Source organism: Phocoena sinus, chromosome 5 (genome assembly GCF_008692025.1).
Source record: "Phocoena sinus isolate mPhoSin1 chromosome 5, mPhoSin1.pri, whole genome shotgun sequence".
Lineage (NCBI taxonomy): Eukaryota > Metazoa > Chordata > Mammalia > Artiodactyla > Phocoenidae > Phocoena > Phocoena sinus.
The window spans coordinates 67,686,574-67,711,327 of record NC_045767.1 but is presented as its reverse complement, the minus strand read 5'-3'; the positions used below and the strand labels follow the sequence as shown (position 1 = coordinate 67,711,327).

At 37.7% G+C, this 24,754-nt stretch overlaps 1 protein-coding gene across 2 annotated transcripts in view; it reads left to right on the top strand.

Annotated features, from left to right (window-relative positions):
• Window positions 1-24,754, top strand: part of ATP8A1 (ATPase phospholipid transporting 8A1) — a 235,290-nt gene that overhangs the window by 165,833 nt on the left and 44,703 nt on the right. The window contains exons 26-29 of one of the 2 annotated variants that reach the window (XM_032632465.1): window positions 15,902-16,085; window positions 16,179-16,289; window positions 22,549-22,623; window positions 22,728-22,850. In XM_032632465.1, the coding sequence (XP_032488356.1) occupies window positions 15,902-16,085; window positions 16,179-16,289; window positions 22,549-22,623; window positions 22,728-22,850 (493 nt within the window). The remainder of the gene's footprint in view (window positions 1-15,901; window positions 16,086-16,178; window positions 16,290-22,548; window positions 22,624-22,727; window positions 22,851-24,754) is intronic. The other variant, XM_032632464.1, reaches the window with a different exon arrangement.

Here is a 24,754-nt window from a genome sequence, read left to right as displayed (position 1 = left end):
GTGGTGAGAGTGGGCAACCTTGTCTTGTTCCTGATCTTAGTGGAAATGGTTTCAGTTTTTCACCATTGAGGATGATGTTGGCTGTGGGTTTGTCATATATGGCCTTTATTATGTTGAGGTAAGTTCCCTCTATGCCTACTTTCTGCAGGGTTTTTATCATAAATGGGTGTTGAATTTTGTCGAAAGCTTTTTCTGCATCTATTGAGATGATCCTATGGTTTTTCTCCTTCAATTTGTTAATATGGTTTATCACACTGACTGATTTGCGTATACTGAAGAATCCTTGCATTCCTGGGAAAAACCCCACTTGATCATAGTGTATGATCCTTTTAATGTGCTGTTGGATTCTGTTTGCCAGTATTTTATTGAGGATTTTTGCATCTCTGTTCATCAGTGATACTGGCCTGTAGTTTTCTCTCTTTGTGACATCTTTGTTTCGGTGTCAGAGTGATGGTGGCCTCGCAGAATGAGTTTGGGAGTGTTCCTCCCTCTGCTATATTTTGGAAGAGTTTGAGGATAGGTGTTAGCTCTTCTCTAAATGTTTGATAGAATTCGCCTGTGAAGCCATCTGGTCCTGGGCTTTTGTTGGAAGATTTTTAATCACAGTTTCAATTTCAGTGCTTGTGATTAATCTGTTCATATTTTCTATTTCTTTCTGGTTCAGTCTCGGAAGGTTATGCATTTCTAAGAATTTGTCCATTTTTTCCTGGTTGCCCATTTTATTGGCATATAGTTGCTTGTAGTAATCTGTCATGATCCTTTGTATTTCTGCAGTGTCAGTTGTTGCTTCTCCTTTTTCATTTCTAATTCTATTGATTTGAGTCTTCTTCCTTTTTTTCTTGATGAGTCTGGCTAATGGTTTATCAGTTTTATCTTCTCAAAGAACCAGCTTTTAGTTTTATTGATCTTTGCTATCATTTCCTTCATTTAATTTCTGACCTGTTCTCTATGATTTCCTTCCTTCTGCTAACTTTGGGGTTTTTTGTTCTTCTTTCTCTCATTGCTTTAGGTGTTAGGTTAGGTTGTTTATTTGAGATGTTTCTTGTTTCTTGAGGTAGGCTTGTATAGCTATGAATTTCCCTCTTAGAACTGCTTTTGCTGCATACCATAGGTTTTGGGTCGTTGTGTTTTCATTGTCATTTGTTTATAGGTATTTTTTTATTTCCTCTTTGATTTCTTCAGTGATCTCTTTGCTATTAAGTAGTGTATTGTTTAGCCTCCATGTGTTTGTATTTCTTACAGATTTCTCCTATAATTGATATCTAGTCTCATAGCGTTTTGGTCAGAAAAGATACTTCATACGATTTCAATTTTCTTGAATTTACCAAGGCTTGATTTGTGACCCAAGATATGATCTATCCTGGAGAATGTTCCATGAGCACTTGAGAAAAATGTGTATTCTGTTGTTTTTGGATGGAATGTCCTATAAATATCAATTAAGCCCATCTTGTTTAATGTAACATTTAAAGCTTGTGTTTCCTTATTTATTTTTATTTTTGATGACCTGTCTATTGGTGAAAGTGGGGTGTTAAAGTCCCCTACTATGATTGTGTTACTGTCGATTTCCCCTTTTATGGCTATTAGTATTTGCCTTATTTATTGAGGTGCTCCTATGTCGTTTGCATAAATATTTGCAATTGTTATATCTTCTTCTTGGATTGATCCCTTGATCATTATGTAGTATCCTTCTTTGTCTCTTGTAATAGTCTTTGTTTTAAAGTCTATTTCGTCTGTTATGAGAATTGCTACTCCAGCTTTCTTTTGATTTCCATTTGCATGGAATATCTTTTTACATCCCCTCACTTTCAGTCTGTATGTGTCCCTACGTCTGAAATGGGTCTCTTGTAGACAGCATATATATGGATCTTGTTTTTGTATCCATTCAGCCAGTCTATCTCTTTTGGTTGGAGCATTTAATCCATTTACTTTTAAGGTAATTATCGAATTGTGTGTTCCTATTGCCATTTTCTTAATTGTTTTGTGTTTATTATTGTAGGTCTTTTCCTTCTCTTGTGTTTCCTGCCTAGAGAAGTTCCTTTAGCATTTGTTGTAGAGCTGGCTTGGTGGTGCCGAATTCTCTTACTTTTGCTTGTCTGTAAAGCTTTTAATTTCTCCGTCAAATCTGAATGAGATCCTTGCTGGGTAGAGTAATCTTGGTTGTAGGTTTTTGTCTTTCATCACTTTAAATATGTCCTGCCACTCCCTTCTGGCTTGCAGAGTTTCTGCTGAAAGATCAGCTGTTAACCTTATGGGGATTCCCTTATGTGTTACTTGTTTTTCCCTTGCTGCTTTTAATATTTGTTCTTTGTACTTCATTTTTGATAGTTTGATTAATGTGTGTCTTGGCGTGTTTCTCCTTGGATTTTTCCTGTATGGGACTCTCTGTGCTTCCTGGACTTGATTAACTATTTCCTTTCCCATATTAGGGAAGTTTTCAACTATAATCTCTTCAAATTTTTTCCTAGTCCCTTTCTTCTTCTCTCCTTCTGGGATTCCTATAATTCGAATGTTGGTGCATTTAATGTTGTCCCAGAGGTCTCTGAGACTGTCCTCAATTCTTTTCATTCTTTTTTCTTTATTCTGCTCTGCAGTACTTATTTCCACTATTTTATCTTCCAGGTCACTTTTCTGTTCTTCTGCCTCCATCATTCTGCTATTGATCCCTTCTAGAGAATTTTTAATTTCATTTATTGTGTTGTTTATCTCTGTTTGTTTGCTCTTTAGTTCTTCTAGGTCCTTGTTAAACGTTTCTTGTACTTTCTCCATTCTGTTTCCAAGATTTTGGATCATCTTTACTATCGTTATTCTGAATTCTTTTTCAGGTAGACTGCCTATTTCCTCTTCATTTGTTAGGTCTGGTGGGTTTTTGCCTTGCTCCTTCATCTGTTGTGTGTTTCTCTATCTTCTCATTTTGCTTAACTTACTGTTCGGGGTCCCGTTTTCGCAGGCTGCAGGTTCATAGTTTCTGTTTTTGGTGTCTGTCCCCAGTGGCTAAGGTTGGTTCAGTGGGTTGTGTAGGCTTCCTGGTTAAAGGGACTAGTGCCTGTGTTCTGGTGTATGAGGCTGGATCTTGTCTTTCTGGTGGGTGGGTCCATGTCTGGTGGTTTGTTTTGAGGTGACTGTGGCCTTATTATGATTTTAGGAAGTCTCTATGCTAATGGATGGGGTTGTGTTCCTGTCTTGCTAGTTTTTTGGCATAGGGTGTCCAGCACTGTAGCTTGCTGGTCGTTGAGTGGAGCTGGGTCTTGGTGTTGAGATGGAGATCTTTGGGAGATTTTCACCATTTGGTATTGCATGGAGCTGGGAGGTCTCTTGTGGACCAGTGTCCTGAAGTTGGCTCTCCCACATCAGTGGCACAGCCGTGACACCTGTCTGGAGCACCAGGAGCCTGTCCTCCATATGGCTTAGAATAAAAGGGAGAAAGAAAGAAAGAAAGAAAGGGAGGGAGGGAGGGAGGGAGGGAGGAAAATAAAATAAAGTAAAATAAAAATCAATTTATTAAAATAAAAAATAAGTATTAAAAAAAATTTCTGTAATAAAAAAAATTAAAATGTACAGACAGAACCCTAGGACAAATGGTGAAAGCAAAGCTATACAGAGGAAATCACACACAGAAGCATACACACACATACTCACAAAAAGAGAAAAAGGGAAAAAATATATATATATAATTGCTCCCAAAGTCCATCTCCTCAATTTGGGATGATTCTTTGTCTCTTCAGGTATTCCACAGATGCAGGGTACATCAAGTTGATTGAGGAGATTTAATCCGCTGCTCCTGAGGCTGCTGGGAGATTTTTCCCTTTCCCTTCTTTGTTCGCACAGCTCCCGGGGTTCAGCTTTGGATTTGGACCCGCCTCTGCGTGTAGGTCACCGGAGGGCGTCTGTTCTTCGCTCAGACAGGATGGGGTTAAAGGAGCAGCTGATTTGGGGGCTCTGGCTCACTCAGGCTGGGGGGAGGGAAGGGTCCGGATGCAGGGCGAGCCTGCGGCGGCAGAGGCCAGCATGACATTGCACCAGCCTGAGAGGCACACCATGCATTCTCCCGGGGAGGTTGTCCCTGGATCCTGGGACCCTGGCAGTGGTGGGCTGCACAGGCTCCCCGGAAGGAAGGGAGGTGTGGAGAGTGACCTGTGCTCGCACACAGGCTTCTTGGTGGCGGCAGCAGCAGCCTTAGCATCTCATACCCGTCTCTGGGGTCCGCGCTGATAGCCGCGGCTTGCGCCCGTTTCTGGAGCTCCTTTAAGCAGCGCTCTTAATCCCCTCTCATCGCGCACCAGGTAACAGAGGCAAGAAAAAGTCTCTTGTCTCTTCGGCAGCACAGATTTTTTCCCGGACTCCCTCCCGGCTGGCCGTGGCACACTAACCCCTTCAGGCTATGTTCACGCCGCCAACCCCAGTCCTCTCCCTGGGATCCGACCAAAGCCCGAGCCTCAGCTCCCAGCCGAGCAGACAAGCCTCTCGGGCTGGTGAGTGCTGGTCGGCACCGATCCTCTGTGCGGGAATCTCTCCGCTTTGCCGTCCGCACCCCTGTTGCTGCGCTCTCCGCCACGGCTCCGAAGCTTTCCCTCTCCGCAACCCACAGTCTCCGCCCGCGAAGGGACTTCCTAGTGTGGGGAAACCTTGCCTCCTTCACAGCTCCCTCCCACTGGTGCAGGTCCCATCCCTATTCTTTTGTCTCTGTTTGTTCCTTTTTCTTTTGCCCTACCCAGGTACGTGGGGATTTTCTTGCCTTTTGGGAGGGCTGAGGTCTTCTGCCAGCGTTCAGTAGGTGTTCTGTAGGAGTTGTTCCACATGTAGATGTATTTCTGATGTGTTTGTGGGGAGGAAGGCGATCTCCGCGTCTTACTCTTCCGCCATCTTGAAGCTCCTCCTGATGGGCTTTATATTGAGGCACGAAAGAAGAGATGATTCCACGTAGCATTTTCCAAGAGGGAACATTAAAATGGAGCAAGGGTGGGCAAACTTTTTCTGTAAAGAGCCAAATAGTAAGTATTTCAGGCTTTACAAGCCATATAGTCTCTGTCACAACTACTTAACTCTGACAGCAGCTCTAGACAATATGTAAGTGAATGGGTGTGGCTATGATCTCATAAGACTTTATGTAAAAATAGGATGCTGCCTGGATTTGACCCTCGGGCCATAGTTAGCCAACCCATTATGGAATGTCGATTGCTCATGAATGAACAGTAAAGGGAGTCGATTTTGACACATCTTTTCTGTAATATTGATAGAGTTCACCCCAGACTCCCTAGTCTTTAATTTATAGGCTCTTTCTTTTATTTTCTTGAAAACTGAGACATTTGCCCATCTCTTCTCACCTGGCATGTTTCCCTTCCTCCATGATTCCTCATGATTCCTCAAAAATGACTGATATTCTTGCTGTGGTGACAGCTGCACAGTCTGGCATCTCCATTCAATCTTTCTGTGCCCTTGGATTCAAGAAAATTCCTTAAAATGTGGATATTTCCTGAAGTCAATTTGTTTTAAAATGAAGTGTCAATAGCAAGAGATATATTAGGAACCCAGGACCACAAACATGGATCCTGCTCTGTCACCCCAGTGCCTTCCCTCTAGGGGGAGGTGCCAGCAAGGTGCTAGAAGACAAGAGCAGCCAAGGAATCAAGGTGGAAGATATGCCAGCTCACCTTCTCCCTAAGCTGGAAGCATCATGGAATCTTGAACTAAAGGAAATTCTTCTTGGATTTTTATATATTATTTTAGTGTTTACCCTTCATCACCAGTCACTTTTCACTCCTCTTTAGACAAACAGTCTCAAGTATTTAATATGTTCCCATCCATCTGCAATACTTTATATCTGTGTAGCTATGAAAAATATATAATATTGTTATATGTGATTCGATTTGAGGAATAAACACGTATTTATAATGACATTCCATCATAAATTTTTTGCCTTGTTTATTTTTCTACATGTTTCTGAGACCTTTTCATGTTACCATATGTAGGACAAGTTCATTTCTTCTCACCACCGCTTACTATTTTCCTGATGAATATACACCATTTTATTTATCTCTTATAGTGATAGCCACATGGGTTGACCCTAAATCTTTACTACCACAGAAAGTGCTGAAATGAATATCCAATGTATGCACCCACACAAGTGTTCTTCTAGGATATATACTTAGGAATGGGAATGCTTGGCTGTGGGAGATATATATATATATTTTTTTTCATTTCAGTCAGAATTGTCTCATTGCTCCAAAACAGCTGCACCAGTGTGTACTCCCATATCCATGTAGGAAGGTTGCTGTTTCCCTAAACACCAGCACTTGGCATTCCTTATTTTATAACTTTGCCAGTTTGATGTTTGAAAAGTAGCACCTTGTTTTGATTTTTGCTTCTGTGATTACTAGGGAGATTGAGTAGTTCTTTATTTAACAATTTACCTCTCTGGAGTTCTGCTTTTGAAGTTCGTTCTTTCTTTCTTTCTTTCTTTCTTTCTTTCTTTCTTTCTTTCTTTCTTTCTTTCTTTCCTCCTTTCCTTTCCTTTCCTTTCCTTCTTTCTTTTCTTTCTTTCTTTCTTTCTTCCTTCCTTCCTTCCTTCCTCCCTCCCTCCCTCCCCCCTTCCTCCCTCCCTCCCTCCCCCCTTCCTCCCTCCTTCCCTCCCTCCCTCCCTCCCTTCCTTCCTTCGTTTTTCAAGAACCCATTATGTGCCAGGCACCTTTATATGTGCTATAAATAGAGCAATGAACAATAGAAAAAAATACTCCCTGCCTTCACATTGTAGCTATTATTCAATAAGATAAATACACATAGGCATATTCAAAAGGCAGTAAGTGCTGTGTGTCTGTGGGATAGTAACAATTTATTATATATTTTACAGACATATAAAGTCAGTGGTAACACTTGCTATGAAGAAAAGTAGCACATTGAAAAAGGATAGGGATACAGAGCTTTCTCTTGTGTTTCCTGTATTTCTTTCTGCCTATGTACTAGAATTCTTTGTGTGTTCTGGATATCGATTCTTTGTTGAGTATAGACATGGCAGATATCTTCTCATCTGATTCCCTTCTTAATTCTGCCTGTGGTATTCTTCCTTGAACAGAAGTCATTGACCTTGAGATAGTCAAATTCCATTAATTTTTCCCTTTATGGTTTGTGCTTTGGAGATAGTAAGAACTTCTCACTCACAAAGGTATTCTCCAACATTTCCTTCTGTTAACTTTACAGCTTTTTTGTTTTTTGGATAGGTCTTTAAGCTTATTTTTTTATATCTGTGTTGTGAATGAGAAGGGATCCAGTGTTATTCGTTTTTACATAGTGAGCAAATTCTTCCAACACTGCTTACTAAACAGTCCACCCTTTTCTTCTGTTTGTAATGCCAGATGATGCAGAACTCAAGCTCCAGAGCCAGACTTTCCAGAGTCTAAGTCCAGGCTCCACCTCTTATTAGCTGAGTAGCACATTGCTTAACTTCTCCAGCTTCAGTTTTCTTCATCTTTGAAACAGAGATAAAAATAATTGTTCTCCTGGAATTGTGAGGAATAAATGGATTAATATATGTACTCAGTGCATTATTTAAATTATGCTTCTCTTAGAAATGCTATCAAATTTTCTTTTATATAGCTAATTGAACATTTCTGATGAGAGGAATACTATAAAGATTTGTCTTTGACCACTGTGGCCTTTTCTGTGACCTAAATTCTATTTTGTCTGGTTTTAAAATTGCTAACCTGGCTTTCCTTTGTTTCGTATGGGCCTTGTCTTTTTTTTCCCCCACTAAACCCTTATGTTCAATCCTTCTGTATAACGTAGCCTCTAAGAATGCTGTCCTGTCTCTAAATCCACACTGCTTAGTGTTGAATTCTGTCTTCACCACTTACTTGCTGTTTTACCTTAAGTTATGTAATTTTTCTGTACCTCAGTGTCCTCATTTGTAAAATGACAATACTAGTAATCTATCTCATATAGGGCTCTTCTGAGAATTGAACGAATTAAAACAAGTAAAGTGCTCAGAACATAGTGAACAAATAAGTGTTATATTAGCTGTTATTGTGAAGTGTGTCTCTTTTAGACACCATATTGCTGGATCTTTTTGTTTTAGTAATGCGAGAATCTGTGTCTTTTAATCAGTGAATTTAACCCATTTATATTTATTATTATTGCCATGTTTGGCCTCATGTCTTCAATCTTATTTTGTGTTTTCCATTTATTATGCTTTTTGTTTCTTTTTTCTCCCCTTCCTTCCATTGTCTGAATCAGATTTTCTTCAGCTGGTTTGAAAGCTTTACAATCTATAACTGTGCTGTGTCTGATTATTTCTAATTTTTGATAAACATATTTGTGCTTATTGTCTATATGTATCAGTATGTCTTCCCTTCCCTCCCCCTCCCCTATAAAGAGACAGGTACTGAAAGTATTAAAGTAATTTTGTGCATGCATCCAAGAGCAGTCAGGTTACTTTCTTTGTAAGTGATCTACTTTTTCTCTCTAGAAGCTTTCAGAAATGTTTCTTAATCTTAGTTTAACCATAATGTTTCTAATGGTAGATACCTCTTTCTTACATTTCTTTTTGGTGCTGTATTAATACAGCCCTTTCAATCTAAGGATATATTTCTTTAATTCTGGAAAATTATTAACTATTCTTTTTCATTTTATTCTTTTTTATTCTCTTCTTGGACTCCCATTATATATATGTGTAGTCACCTTTATTCCTTCATTTCATTTTTCTCATAATCTGTCCTTTAATCTCCTGATTTCTTTTGGGAAAATTTTTTGTTTGCACTATCAGTTTCTATCATTTTTACTACTCAGTTTACTATTGGCTTCTTTATTTTAGCAGTTATATTTTTATATAACTTATTTTTGATTGGTTCTTCATTATAACTGCTTGTTCTGGTTTCATGTTTCCAGTATCTTTCTGTATCTTTCCAGGGGGTTTTTTCCCATACTTGTTTTAAATTCTTGTTATATCTGGTTTTACAAGTTCTCCTTTCTTATAAGTTACTGTATTTCTTTTGTGCTCATGATCTTCTGTCTTATAAATAGTCCCTGTGAGACTGTTTTTCCCCATTTGCTCTAGTGGTCAGTAATGTTCCTTTTAGGGGAAAGGTGAAAGCTGGGTCCTAACTTGAGGCAAATTTGGAGACAGGGTTCAGTTTGAGCTTAGTGAATCCCTGTTTTCCCCCAGTTCCTTTACCCAAGCAAGCACTGCTCTTGCTAGAGGCAGCCACATTGTGATGGAATTTCCTGAGTGAGGTAACATTCAAGGGTTCCCAGCACATCCATATTATTGGCACCTGTCCCCGCCTGGCTTCATGCCCTGAGGTGTACCAGAAAGCTCTGACTTTCCTCTTCCAAGGTATGAGGTGAGAATTTTCCTGAGGTTTTAAGCTTTAGAACATTGAGGATAATCCTGGAATTGGTGTGTTTTGTTTTTCAAGCACATTATTTTGTGGACTTTGAGTTTCGACAGGTTCCAGGCCTAAGCCAAAGTACACAGTTGCAATGAGAGAGGAGCCCCTTAGCTCCATCCAGCCTGGTCTCAACCCCCTCATACTGGTCAGCCTGGGCTTGCACAGGGTACCATGGAGAGCGAAAAGTACAGCTGGAAAGCTTCTCCCACCTGATTGTTCATCTGTGGGCTCTGGCACACCACTCATTCTCTCTATGCCATTTACCTTCTAATAGTCATCCATCATTTCCTGTTTCCCCAAAGGTTTATCACAGATTTTGTGTTAACTGATAATTGTGACCCTGAAATCTAGTGAACTCCTTTTTTAACTCATGGCATCTTCAGGGTTTTATTCCAATTTCTGTCAATAGTCTGCTGCCACTTTTTCCATCTTCTACTAGGTATTTCTGAGAGAAGGTTCCTTGGAGAAACCTATCCACGTAGGAGACAATTCAAAAAAAGAGGCAAGTGAGGGATGGAGGATGGAAGGAAAGAAGGGCAAGTTGATTTTATTTAAGCCTAAAGAAGCTCCAGCCTTTCGTTACCTACCCAGAGTCATGGGAAAGGGGAAGAAAATCAGTGCCCATATGGTCCCCGAACAGATATGGTGAATGGGAAGAGATGGTGGCCATAGGTCTTACCACTCTGAGAGCCATGTCACCATAGGGCAGAGCTTAAAGGGAGAAGCACTCAGCCTTCTTGAGTGGATGTGCTTCCTAGTTGGAAGCCCACCAGTCCTATCAAGTGAGGCTCCCTAGACAAAAAGAGGTGGCTGGGCCTTGTCCCATGTTGGAGAAACTTCTGTCTCTCTCTACCACTCCTGTCTTCTTAAAGCGAGAGTCCATAGAGAAACCCCTGTTATATAGGCTCTTAATATTTAACTTCTGAGACAGTAGCTCAATAAAAGTCCTTAAGTAATAACTCTTAGGGGCAGAAGGAGGGTTCTGAGATCTTCTACTCTCTTTTCCTTTCTTCTCCTTATATTCTTCCATAGAAATTTCATCCCATAGTAGAGGAATTGAATAAATGGAAATTTTGCAAGAAAGAGAAATTCATCTAATTATCCATGATGCTAAGATTACAACTCTTATTCATGTTTGACAGTTCACTGTTAGAAGGCAGTCTGCTGTGTACCTACAGTATAGAGGAACTATGTAAAGGATTATTGGATTCTTCAGGCTTTCTCAAATTGAAGGTTTGTGACAACCCTGTGTTGTCAAATGATGGTTAGCATTTTTTAGCAATAAAGTATTTTTAATTGAGGTATGTATATGTCTTTTGAACAGTCCAGATTAATATTTTTAAGGCACTGCTACTATATTCTTTTTAGTTCCTATTGCTTAGAGTAGTCTGCTATGTGTTGACTACAGTGCTAGGTCCCAGATAATTAGATGGATGGATAGATGGGTATATTGATTTTTTTTTTTTTTTAATGAACAGTACCACTGTGGCAAACTGTTCTATGGTGTGAATACTATAATAAAGATTTCTTCTAGGAGTTTTCTTTTTAGTGCCTTAAACACACTAAAGGTCTGTTTGCCAATTAATAGTTCAGGATGCCTATGCACACACACATACATGCATATTCCAACATACACTGTCAATGTGATCAGTCATTATTTAAAATATTATCTAAACCATTGAAACGGAAGTTTACCTATAACAACATAAATTCCACAAAAGAGAAGTTTTGCATCTAAAATGCATTGCAAAAGCAAATCTTTTTTAAAGATACTTTCTTTTTTTTGCCCTGTGGCAAGGCTATCTGTATTTTGTTTCTGTAGACTCAATTTCCCTGTATTATAAATTCCCCTTGATGCCTCTGACTTCACAGTATGTCAACAGATGTTGCTTTTGGAGACTAGGAAAGCACTCACTCATCAGTCATTTGAATAACACAACTCTCTTACCTAGAAGTGGGTGAATGTTTCATTATGCACCCTATGCTAAGAATCATTTTTAGCATTTGCTATTTAAGTGGCTGTTTTCATTCCAGTAGTAAATTGATGGTGAGTTTCTGGAAGTGTTACAATATTTGCATAAATTTTGGTGCATGTAACACAGATTTTTTGCCATATTTAACTCCTCCTCAATTCAAAGCTTTATAAATGAGCCTACAGATTTTAGTTCAAAGAAGAGTTAAGTAAGATCTCATAAATTTTTCTCTTAGGTTTTTCTCTCTTTTTGTAATTTCTTTATTAGTCAGCAGAATATGACTCAATGGGGAATAGACTGATATTCACAAAGAGAAAACTTGGGAAGTTTGTTGCAAAGGAAAGTAAAGCAGATGCCCCGCTAATGATCCTGACCTCTAAATAGTTAGCAGGATCAGTCCTCAAGCTTCGTAAATACAGGGGCTCTGTAAATACAGGGTCATTATACAAAGCACTTCAGGATAATTAAGAAATACTGTATTCTTCTATGTTCTTAATTTTTTTTCTAGATTTACTTTCCAAAAGCAACTTTATGGTAACTTTTAAGTTTGCAGTATGTTTTTAAGTTAACATATTATCAGCCTACTTTTTAATATATGTGTGAGATTTTTCTAGGTTATTAACCTAAAAACACAATACAGTAAGATAAATTATTGTACTTCTTTTAGCTCCCTATAAAAAGTCTCTTAAAATATTCTTTATTATGTGACTGTGTATATACATGCACATATAATCCTTATCCATATTCCATTCAAAAAGGTGATTCATTTAGCTAATCCCATTAAAAGGGTGCAAAATGAGGCTCATATAAGATGGGCCACCCTATATACTTTCCAGCTTAAATGGTGAAAATTTCCAGTACTCCAACCTAATATTCACAGGGCAGTGAGAGTTACTACATAGCAAATAAGAAAAATAATGAATAACACGTGCAGAAACTGCAGCCAAGATAATATCTGAAAAGCATATTGCACTCAGCGTACTGCTAGGTTGTATCACAAAGGACCACCCTCTGTTTGTGGAGCCACAGGGAAGAAAACGACTTTATAGCAAATGCTGGATGTTTAGTCCTTTTCCGCAGAGGCTCTGACTTCTTCCAAAGAAGAAAGAGCAACAGTGGAAGAGAAGAGAACCGTGAATAGTTTAAGTCCTGATGCAGACCCATGGGTGGTTAAAAAAAAATAATAATCTAGGGTAGAAAACAGAGCACTTTTATGATGTCCCTGAGTTATGCATTGGATCACTATTGATATTTGTAAAAATTTAGGTTTTAGATACTCTCAACCATGGATGTGTGGTTCTTGATAGGCATTTGAAAGAATTAACTTGTGTGGTAAGGTTGTTCTAGACTATTCTGGAAATTGTACAAATATAGAAGCAAGTTTACAAAAGTCAAGAAAGTAAACTGGGCTGGAAGGACATTCTTTAGTGCATGCCTGCACTTTTGCTTCAATGAGTCGACTTGGTGCTTACTGGGAATCTGGGGGTGTTTGTTCCTTAATCTGTTTATTCCTGTTGTACTTCTTAAAGTAGTCGTCACTGAATTAAATGTTTCGTAAGCCACCAAAAAATAATCTAACCAAAATTGTTGCTAGGAGAACCAGATATAATGCTATAGAAAGACTTCTTGAGTTGCTGAAAAAAATTGCTGTTGAATCTAGGGATAAGATAACAGTAAACTGGGTGGAGGGCATCATTATATTGTAGTTTCCACTAAATGAAACAAACCATGGATTGTGCCTCATGAGTGAGGTTTCTGTAAGAAAAATATGCAGAATTTCAAACACAAACCCCTTTGCAACGTATGGTTCTTTGCCCTACATCACAAGCTTATACATTTATATTTTGAGTTAAATGTTTTAAGTACGTATATTTTATGAATTCTCACTTAAATCTGACATCTTGTTTAGCAACCAACTACTATTTCAAACCCATCAGATACCAAGGCTTCTACTGTTTCTTGAATCTTCTTCCAACCCAGTTGTCTACTTGTATCTTGATAATGGAAGCAGATACCTTTGCTCGTGGCAGTTGCAATGTAATTTTGGGAAGTTTCTCACTACATCATCATCTTTTAAAAAAAAAGAAAGCAAACATTGTTCTCGCCTAGAGAATTCATGCTCTGCTTTTAACACCTGAGTTAGCCACATCCATAGAGTTGGTAAAAATCCTCAGCCAATTTTAATTTGGGGGCATTGAAAATTGCAGTGTCAAGCAGAGAAAGCAGTAGTTGGTTGTAATAGCCATGAAAAAAGAAAACAAAATTTAATCCAGCTTTTTTCTGATGCTTCTTTAAATCATTAATATTAGCTCACCGTGCAGAGATTTTATCCTTTATTACACATTCAGCTTATGAAAAAAACCCAAAATAAATACCAGTGTTTCCCATGATCCCATGGTTTGACTTCACAGTGTACTTACATTGTGAGCCTGTTAAGTTGTAAAGGGAATTGGATAAATGTTTTCAAATGCTCCTCTCTTTTCATGCCCATTTCCCATTTGCTTTTTAGATCATTTCTTGGTGAGAATTCTTTTTTGACATTTACTAAATGTCAGCTATAGTCCATGTTTAAAACATTGGCCTAGAGCCAGTGGGCTAACCAATTTATATTAGCCTGTTAAGAAAAATTAAATAAAATGTGAAAATGAAATGAAAATTGCTTTGAAGAAAAATGAGGGCTGACAGTGAAAAAGCCCATTAATGGCCTGATACTCATCCATTCTTTTGCTGTATTCACAGTTGTGTCATTTTGTGCTGTTGTCATTTTGTGCGGTTGCTGTTCTTCCAAGGGAAGAATTAAAGATGATTCTTTCATATAGTAGCCATTTATTGAGTACCTACTCTGGATCAGCGCTAAGAATACAAAGATGAGGAGCCTGGTTCAGTCTGCAAGCAACTCACAGTCTAACACAATGATTCTCAAACTCAGAGCAGAACTGTTCTTGGCTGAAGGCTTTGAGAAGGGCAGCTGGACCTCCTGAAGGCACATATTTGTGCAGAACATCCACTGCTAGGAATTTTCCCTAAGGAGATAATCAGGGAAATGTGCAAAGATGGATTGAGTCTTTCAGAGTCATGATCTTCATTTCTGAGTTGAACAATAAATGATTTACCAGATGTTCCAGCAGATACTTACTGTACTTAACCTTGATAAAGAATTTAGCTCTGGGTTATTGCTCTTGTCCACTAACATTGTGTCTATTAGTTGTTTCTCAGTAGTTCATTACTATCTTAATAGTTTACTGAGCCAGATCACTGTTCAGTTTTTCTTTCTTTCTCTCTAATCGCCAAGATTAGCATGGATACTAGATTAAGTTAATCACGCCGATGCATATTCTGTCATTGAACTCTTCTGTGAGTGTCATGGTGACTGTTTCTCAAATTGCGTTTAAAAGTCTGTGATAAGTTGCTCCAAAGTTAATACCAAATAGGATTTTGGTATGGATGCTGGTGTGTTCTCTGTTCCTGGTCCACCTTTGTATAAAAGGTTACTTGATTCTACTTGGCCGTTGTTAGTAGCTTCGGAAGAAAATTGAGGGACATGAGCTATGTAATCAAGCGCTTGGCATTTACTTTGGTTGATTCACCAGGGTGGCTGAGAACAAGTTGAGAAGTTAGCTAATCCCCTACTGTTAATTTAAGTTGTTTTAAATGTATACTATATCATCTAAGATCAGCTTCTGGAGCCTCAAAACTTTTATTTTCAAGGTATAGGAGAACAGTTAGTGTTTGGGCTACCATTCAACAGCCTTTCTGGCTTTCTTTTTCATTCAAAAGTGAAGAATTAGAAGTTCTGGTATTGTTTGTTAGGAAGTAATGGAATTTCTGAACTCAAATGTCATTTTTTAAAACAAATTTATGCACACATTCTGGTAAACTAGTACTTAACAAGGCATTGTAGCTTCTATCTGTCACCTAGAGGTTTGCTTCCAAGCCTTTATTTTTTCCCTTAAAGTGGCAAACCAGGCTAACAGAGAACTAAACATTTGTAAACCTAAGACTTTTCCGTGATGATTTTTTTTTTTTTTTTTGCGGTACACCGGCCTCTCACTGTTGTGGCCTCTCCCGTTGAGGAGCACAGGCTCCGGACGCGCAGGCCCAGCGGCCATGGCTCACGGGCCCAGCCGCTCCGCGGCATGTGGGATCCTCCCAGACCGGGGCACGAACCTGTGTCCCCTGCATCGGCAGGTGGACTCTCCACCACTGCGCCACCAGGGAGGCCCCCGTGATGATTTTTTTTTTTTTTTTTGCTGTACGCGGGCCTCTCACTGTTGTGGCCTCTCCCGTTGCGTAGCACAGGCTCAGCGGCCATGGCTCATGGGCCCAGCCGCTCCGCGGCACGTGGGATCCTTCCAGACCGGGGCACAAACCCGTGTCCCCTGCATCGGCAGGCGGACTCTCAACCACTGCGCCACCAGAGAAGCCCCCGTGATGATTTTTTAGAGACCTATTCATTTGTCTCTTCTGCTGCTTTTATGCTTCAAGACAATGACACCTTAAAATTCCTTTTTTCAAAAAACAAAATTGATTAATAATTTGTTCTAATTTAAGGGTTTCTCCTCTTCAAAAATCTGAAGTTGTTGAGATGGTTAAGAAACAAGTTAAAGTCATAACACTTGCCATTGGTGATGGAGCAAATGACGTCAGCATGATACAGACGGCACATGTTGGAGTTGGAATAAGTGGCAATGAAGGCCTTCAGGCAGCTAATTCTTCTGACTACTCCATAGCTCAGGTAAAGCATCATTTCTGTAAAACACACTGTTTGTCTCTGTCAACTGACACTATGAAGAGGAAAATACTAATTTTTTTTCCATTCTTATTTTAGTTCAAATATTTGAAGAATTTGTTGATGGTTCATGGTGCCTGGAACTATAACAGAGTCTCCAAGTGCATTTTGTACTGCTTCTACAAGAATATAGTCCTCTATATTATTGAGGTAATCCCAAGTTCAGTTTAAAAATCCTTGTCATTTGCATATATATTTGAAACTCTTTTGTGTGAAGACATTTCCTTATCATTTTAATTAATCCTTCATTTGCCCACTTTTTATAACTTTTAATATGTTAAAAAGTTCGTCAGCCACGGAGAATAATGTTGAAATTGTGGCTAAAAACATATTGCTTTGGTAAGAAATGATGAATTACAATTGCTAATGAAGTAATGTGTTCGGCTTTTAAAAGACTACAAACTATGTAGCATTTTTTTTTATAAAGTTCAAACACATACGAGAGAAGACAGTACACTGTTTAGGGATGTACACAAGCAAAACTGTGTTTAAAAAGAAAAGGAAGGGAATAGTGGACATAAAACTGAGGCTATCAGTTCTACTAAGGGGTCTAATCAGGAAAAATACACAGGTTGTTTTGCTAATATTGGTCATCTTGTAGTTCTTATTATGTTTCAGACTTACATAATTATATACAAGTATTATTGCTGTTCGGGCCTGTCTTGGTTTCTGAGTTTGGTAGGTAACAAGAGTCTAGATAATGAGGAATTTGTCTAAAAATTATCAGAATAATTCAGTTCCTGTGTCAAAGGAATTTCTATATTCCTTTTCATGTACACACATAACATCATTTTTTTAACATGAAAAGTTAACCTGGGTCAGGAATATCACTTTTAAAAGGATGCATTTTGTTCTGCAAACACGTTTGCAGTACCTACTGGATGCCAGGCACCAGGCTTAGTTCACCAAGTACGAAGTAAATCAAGCAAGGTTCCTATCCTCCAGAAGCTTGCCAATAGAAATGTAAAACAAGCCACATGTGTAATTTTACATTTTCTGGGAACCACATTAACCACAAGTAAAAATTAAAGCCCAAATTAATTTTAAATTATATTTCATTTAACTCGATATACTCCATAGTATTATTTCAACATGGAATCACTATAAAAAATTATTACTGCAATATTTCACATTCTTTTCTTCATACTAAGTGTTCACAATCTGTTGTGTATTTTACACATGCAGTATATCTCAGTTTGGACTAATCACATTTCCAGTGTTCAAGAGCCACATGGCCAGTGGCTACCCCCCTGGATAGCACAGCACCAGTAGATGAATAAGTAAACTGAACACTCAGGATGTGATAAATAAGTTATTTATCTTTTTTTTTTTAACATATGACCATTTTATCATCAGAAGCTATATTTGTAATACTTAAACTCTAGGTGTTACCAGTTTCTTTCTCCTCTTGCAGCTTCACAAAGCATGACAATGAGCTCTCCATAGCTTGTTAAGAAAACCCTCCATCTTCCAGTCCTGTCAGAGGAGCTGCCTACACCCTCATAAATCTGCCCTGGGGTCCCTTACAGATGTTTGTTTATGCCACCTTGCCCTCTACTCTGTTGACTGTTGCTACACATCTATCAGAAGAGACACAACCTAACCATATGCCATGTGGAAATAATATCCCATACTTCACACCACAGAAGTAACACCATAAACAAAACAATCAGTAGACTCCACATTTCCCCTATTGATACATTAGCTGGGAACTGCTGTATATTTGCTTCAGCTGTTCTTTATGCCTCTGAATGTTTATCTCCTTAGCAAGATGTTGATTGAGCATAGTTCTTACTATGAGTCAGACTAATAAAAATAAAACTTAGTTTTGAAGTGTACAGGCAGTTTTATTTATTGGTCACTAAAAATCTATAATTAGGTTGCAACCCATTAGATAAACACTTTAAATACTTGGAAACATAAATAAGATAATCTATGAATTTACTTATTGTTCATTACTGCTGAATTTGGTCTGGAATAGTCTGTGTTTTGAAGCAAACTACACTTCCAAAGTAGCTTATGAGATCATACAAAATATTCTTTTTGTTTATATAAATTTGTGATTATTTTCTAATATAATTATTTGTAATTCCCAGTCCTAACTTTTCTAGTTGTATTTTCTTCTCATCCCAAAACATTGACCTTCAAAAGAATATCAATTTATACAGTTTATTTACATATACTCCTGAAGGTACGAGGAGTTTAAAGCCACTGGCAGCAGCAAATCTGCTTACAAAATATTAATTTTGTAAAAAGAAATAAGAGTACCCAACTTGCCACTTCTTAAATCTATTTGACAATCAACAATGAAGTGGTCAAAATTATGTCTAATGGGAGAAATAAAATATATTAAACTCAAATGAAAAACTAAATCTGCATGCTCTGTTTCAAATCCAGAGTTATGTGATTTGTGGTTGATTAGCCCTAAATTTTACTAGGCTTTGAATTTAGAGCCTCTTTGAGAGAGATTTAACACTGATCAGATTCTATACATGTTGAAAGGGAAGTAAGTCCTAAACTTTACTGGAAATCTCATTCTTAAGTTATTTTTCTTTTAACAGTTTATGGAAATGTATTTTGAATATAATTCAACTATCTTGGAAATGAATTGACCTCTTAAATCAATTCCCAGATACCCAACTTTTGCCAGCTAAAACAAGTTCTGCAGATGTTAATGGCTCACGTCAATACTGTGAATGAATAGACAGAAAACACATCATTGAATGTCTCTAGTGAGGACAACTGCCAGTCTCGAATCTCCCCTTTCAGTTTTTTGTGCTGTTCAGGCGTGGGAGCAGAATACTCACTGACTATTTGTAAGCTGCTGTTTAATATGCAGAAATGCTCCATCGGGGAAATGTCTGTGAAGTTTTAACTGCCACGCCTCTACTAGGACATGGAAGTTAGAAAATAATACCAGGACAGGAAGGTCTGAAGTTTCCTTGCTAATAAAGGAATGGTATGGAATGCTATGGGTTTTATAGATTATCTGCAAAAACTGCTTTTGCCATTGCCATACTGCCAGGAATGTCACTATCTAGCTACTCCATTGCCATAAATTACAGTCAAACAAATAAATACAGATTTGGCAGGTGGCAGTATAAAGCACTTGCTTATGGTGGCTGCCCAGCAGCAACCCTAGGTGTTCATTGAAATTACTGACATTTTCTAAAGAGATTTTTTTTTTCAATTTCTCTGAAACATCTGACTCCTTCCTAGCAAAATAAGACCTTTTCTTTCAAATAATCAGTCACATCCAGGTTTTCCAGGAAGATCCCAAAGCAGTGTAGCGTTTCTAACTTCCAGAAGCTTTGATTAAAGTCAATGAGGTGATACTTTCCCAGCAAGTTGTGCTGGGATATGGATTTCCTGTGACTTTAAATAATTTAGATACCTCCCCAGAGGGGCTGATGTTTTCTTTCTGCATCCATGATTTTGTTGAGTCAAAGGAGGGACTTTTATGTGTTTATAGTAATTTAGGTGTTGTTTTATTAAGTATGGGATGCATCTCTAATATATCTTTTAACTACAAATCTAAGACTAACTTGAAATCAGCCTTCTGGTAGACTTCTTCAATGTTAAAAAACCTCTTTTCCTTTAAGATATGTAAACTTCAATGCCAAAATATTTGTATGAAGATGTGTACTATATTGGAAGGATCAATTCCTATCTAGTCATTTCTCCTTTTTCAAAAAAAGAAATTAACTTTCTAAAGTGCAGGGAGAGTATTTCTAGAAACATGTTCACATACCTTTCAGTAGGAAAAATGAAATGGTAAAAATGTGTTGATAGCTTTCCACTTAGCAATGTGTGCATTTCTCTCATAAAACCTTCAAGCGGTGCATTTTAAAATAAACTTGGACTGCGAGCATGCTGGTTTATTTGCAAGTTATTTTGAACTGGAAATGTTATGTAAATATCCATTGATTTGAGGGAGATTCCTGAATTTCAAGCTCATAGTGGTGTTTTAATCAACACCAAAAGTTACGTACAAAGAGGCCAGGAGACCATTCACATTTACACATGTTTATTAACACACACATTTATTAACATAAATTTCTCCTATTATGCAGTATTGATGATTACAAATGCATTTATAACTATAAGCTTTGAGCCACATCATGCCCATTAGAGGAATTTGGTATGCATGCAGCTTTGGCTTTCTTCAGACCAATGAAGATTAGACTGTATCTTCTTAGACTACTAAGGCCATAACTGAAAGTTTGTGTTTAAAAATTCTTTATATTACCATCATACCCTAAGAAATCTGAATACCACAATAGATCACAGTCGCCTTCAGGGAGAACATTACCATCACCCAGAGCATCACAAATATGTATTTACATAATCCACATCTCAAAAAGGCCAAGTGTGAAAACACAATAGATAGCGTTGAAGTCTGTCTTGTCAATTTGTGTCTACTTAATGCTTTAAAAAAAAAAAAAAAAAAGTTTAAAGTCAGCAGCACCCCAAGGAATAAATTTAACTTCATGAGAGGATGCTAAGTTCTTTTAAAGTTTGCATGTAGCAGTGAATGATCTGGCTCCTAGCAGAGGGCACATGTTCAGATGTTTTCTGTAAATATATGTAGCAAAGCAAGTAAGAATTTCAGATTTACCTCTGATTTCTATGCTTCTGTTCTTTTTGTTGTTAATGTGTGTTACAAGCCTAACACAATTTGGACTTATTTTTCATGTGCTCTTGCTACTTTGTTCTCTTTTCCATCTCATGAAGCCCACATTGGTTTTTATATACGCTCAGTCATTCCTTTCCGCTATAAAAAGGAAAAAGATCAATGTGGGTACAGAAACTGTTCATAGGGAGGCCAGCCTGGGTACATATTGATAAATGGTGAATTTGTAGCAATTCATGCTTCCATAATGAGGTTAAATGAAACGTGAAGTGTAGCAAAGTCCCTGCAACTCCAATTCAAAAATTCACTTGACCGGCATGTCCAGACTGCTGTCCCCTAACTGGTTTTCAGTTGTTGTTGTTATGTTTTGGCTTTGTGTTTGTGTTTATATAATCTCATTGTTGGACCAGACGTTTTACTCTTCCAGATTAATGTGATTTTTAATTACATTTTATGTCTGCTTTTTAAAAAAATAATTCAGGGATTATTGATTTACTGATATTCACTTTAATTTTCCATTTGTCTTAAACATGCTGGAGAAAGTTTCCCTATATTGCCCCTTAATTTTGTAGCAAAAGTTAAGCTTTCTGTTTTTAAGAGAACTGCAAAATGTATAAGAACGTGTTACTCTATTAAAGATTTGTTTTTAATCAAAGCATAAATTTAAGCTACAAAATATTTTTATATAAAGAAGCACATATATTATATTTAAAAATATATTTTTAATGTATAAATTCAAATTTTGCATTCTGACGGCTATAATTATCAAGAACCATAAAAAAAAAAAAGTTATGTTCCTTGACCCATTAATTCTACTTCTAAGAAATCATCCTAAAAGGAAAAAGAAAAAATGACATGAGGAAATTTTAGAGGTAATAGATATGTCTGTTACCTTGATTAGGTGATGGTTTCATGCATGCATGCATATGTCCAAACTCACCAAATTGTATACATTAAATGTGTGTCCTTTTTGTATGTCAATTATGCCTCAATAAAGCTATTTTTATTAAAAAATAATTCATCCTAAGAAATAGAGATGTTTAGGATTTCTGTACAAGAATATTCAGTTCAGAATTATATATAATAGCAAAAACCGGAAGCAAACTAAATATCCAGAAATAGTTATAGCCACACTGTAGGGGATATATGTCCATTAACGTCATTTTAAAGGACATGTAACAACTTAAGAAAAATGTGTATTATATAATGTTAAGGAGAGGAGCAGGACATGACACTACATACAGCTGCCCAGTAAGATAAATCTATGAATATATATAAATGAGCTACTACATGAATACAACCAAAGTGGAAGAAAATAAATGGTGATGATATTATTATAGGAAACTATTTTATTTTCTAAATAAACAAATTTTTAATTATAATGAAAACAACAATAATCTTTAAATAGCTATCAGAAGGTAGATATTTTAAAAGGGAATTAAAGCTCTAAAATTTTAATTGCATAAAATATATTCTCGAAAGTGCCTTTTAGGAAACAAGGTTATATCTAATTTTTTTTATAGTCTGTGACTGCCCATTGATATAGTTCTTTTTTGATTCAACAAGTGGAACCAGTTCTGACTTAAATAGCAAAGACCTTACGAAAGAATCCCTTAGAATTAAAAAGCAAACCAAAAAAATGCCATTTTCAAGAGAGTCGTGAAAATACTATGTCAGTGAGGCTTTTATGCAGTGGTTGTTTACAGCAGATTCTAAGCAACGAATTTATGGTTTTTGTGTTCTAATTTGGGGGGTTTGGGATTGTTTTCTTCCTAGATCTGGTTTGCCTTTGTTAATGGCTTTTCTGGACAGATCCTCTTTGAGAGATGGTGCATAGGTCTTTATAATGTGGTAAGTTTAGGACTTTTTATTATTCCTGTTCTCTTGACTACTTTGAGATAGACGTTCCCCCTGCGTTTGGCTGCCTGGTATAATGACGACTTTGTGCACTTTAGATGTTTACAGCAATGCCGCCTTTAACTCTGGGAATATTTGAGAGATCATGCAGAAAAGAGAATATGTTGAAGTATCCTGAATTATACAAAACGTCTCAGAATGCCCTGGACTTCAACACCAAGGTAGGAACCAGTGCCCTGGTGGGACTTGCTTTACTGCTCCAATTGCTTGGGGCATTGGATCTTCTAAAGCCAAGGAAACAACTCCAGGGTCCTGACCATGGCAGGTCAGATTTGCTTAGGGTTCTGATATGGACTAAGAAGTTGTTTTGTTTTGTTTTGTTTTGTTTTGTTTTGCTATAAATTTAAACTGTAGCCACAATTCACTGGGGTTTGCCAGGCAGCAGTAAACTGGGTGTAGCAGGCAGAAGAGGTGCCCCTTTGGCCCTCTGACTTTCTGTCTTTGCAGTGTTCTGGGGCAGTGGTCACTCCTCACAGGGCTCAGTACTGCAGGGCTGACAAGGACTGTCCTTACACATATAAAGTGGTGAGAGGTAATATATCATTCTTTTCTAATTTTCTGTTTTGTGGAATAACCTTGTCCTTATTGGAATATTAGGTTGTTTGTATTGGGCATTGAAAATATAGTCTCTGGTAGATAACTCAGCCATAATACTCAGTATTTCCAAGACATAAAATTTAATAGAAGATTAAATATCCAACACTTTATCTAAAATCATATTCCGGGTTTATGTCCTACATAACAAGCCATGGGCTCCTGTCATCTTTGTGATCCATGGTATTTCTTCATCTCAGCAACAAAAATATCTAATTTCCCGAAGAGTTTACTTTCCTGCAATTAGTTATTCTAAAATGTTTCCACTAGTATGTTAGTAATTCGTGTTTCCATCCAGTGTGAGGGAGGAAAAAATTTTTTTTAATTTTATAACAGTCAAGGTGGATGCCGTTTTGAAACGATAATAAAAGTATCAAATACACCTTCACAGAATTTTTTCCCAGTCAGTATAGTGCATGTTTATTATGTTATGCATGTTATGTTACTAATAATTACATGTAACCTAAATTCAGTATTTTGAATTTAGGAAATTAATGTAGGCTATTTTAAATATTTATTATTTCATAAAATGACATTTGTTCTCAGTATATCAAGGGACTAGAGTGAAACAGGTGTGTCAGGGCCTCTAACCTCATACAGTAAAGGATGATGTTAAGTTTACCACCAGGATGTTATTCGTCTTCTGAGATGAGGTCTTCAAGAATGCACTGTGCACAGTGTGTCCAGGTGTGCAGATGCGTACAATTTGAGGGCATGGTTTTAAACAACTGAATTTGGTTAAATTAAAAAAAAGAAAAAAACTAAAGTATTCTTTGACTTACACCATTGGTTCTAAAAAGTATTTTTGGTGGTCTTTTAAAACCCTTGCTATTTATAATATGCAACGTCTATGCTCTTATTTTTAAATGTTGTATTTTTTGATTCTTTAAAATTTAATTTTCATGTCCAGTTTGTATTAAATTCCACTGCCTTGCTGTAATGTTTTTCATTACTTACGGTGAATATTTTCAAGTGACGGAAAGCCACATCAGGGCAGATACAATGGACCATGAGCTCTCGTTTCCTTGAAAATGTAATCTGAGAGCTAGGAAGTTTCCAGGCCTACTGGTATGCTAACAGTAATCCTCACCGACCCAGGCAGTTACATCTACCTCAGTCACACTTCTGCATCTCCCGTAGCTCAGGCTTCACGGTGCTCTCTCGAGAGTTAACTTCCCAGCCACTACCTTGGCCATGGTACTGTTGCTTATAAGCCTAAACTGATCCTCACAGGATTACCCAAAACCACCCCTAGAGGGACTTCCCTGGTAGCACAGTGGTTAAGAATCCACCTGCCAATGCAGGGGACGCGGGTTCGAGCCCTGGTCTGGGAAGATCCCACATGCCACGGAGCAACTAAGCCCTGTGCACCACAACTACTGAGCCTGTGCTCTAGAGCCTGCAAGCCACATCTACTGAGTCCACATGCTGCAACTGCTGAAGCCTGCGTGCCTAGAGCCCGTGCTCTACA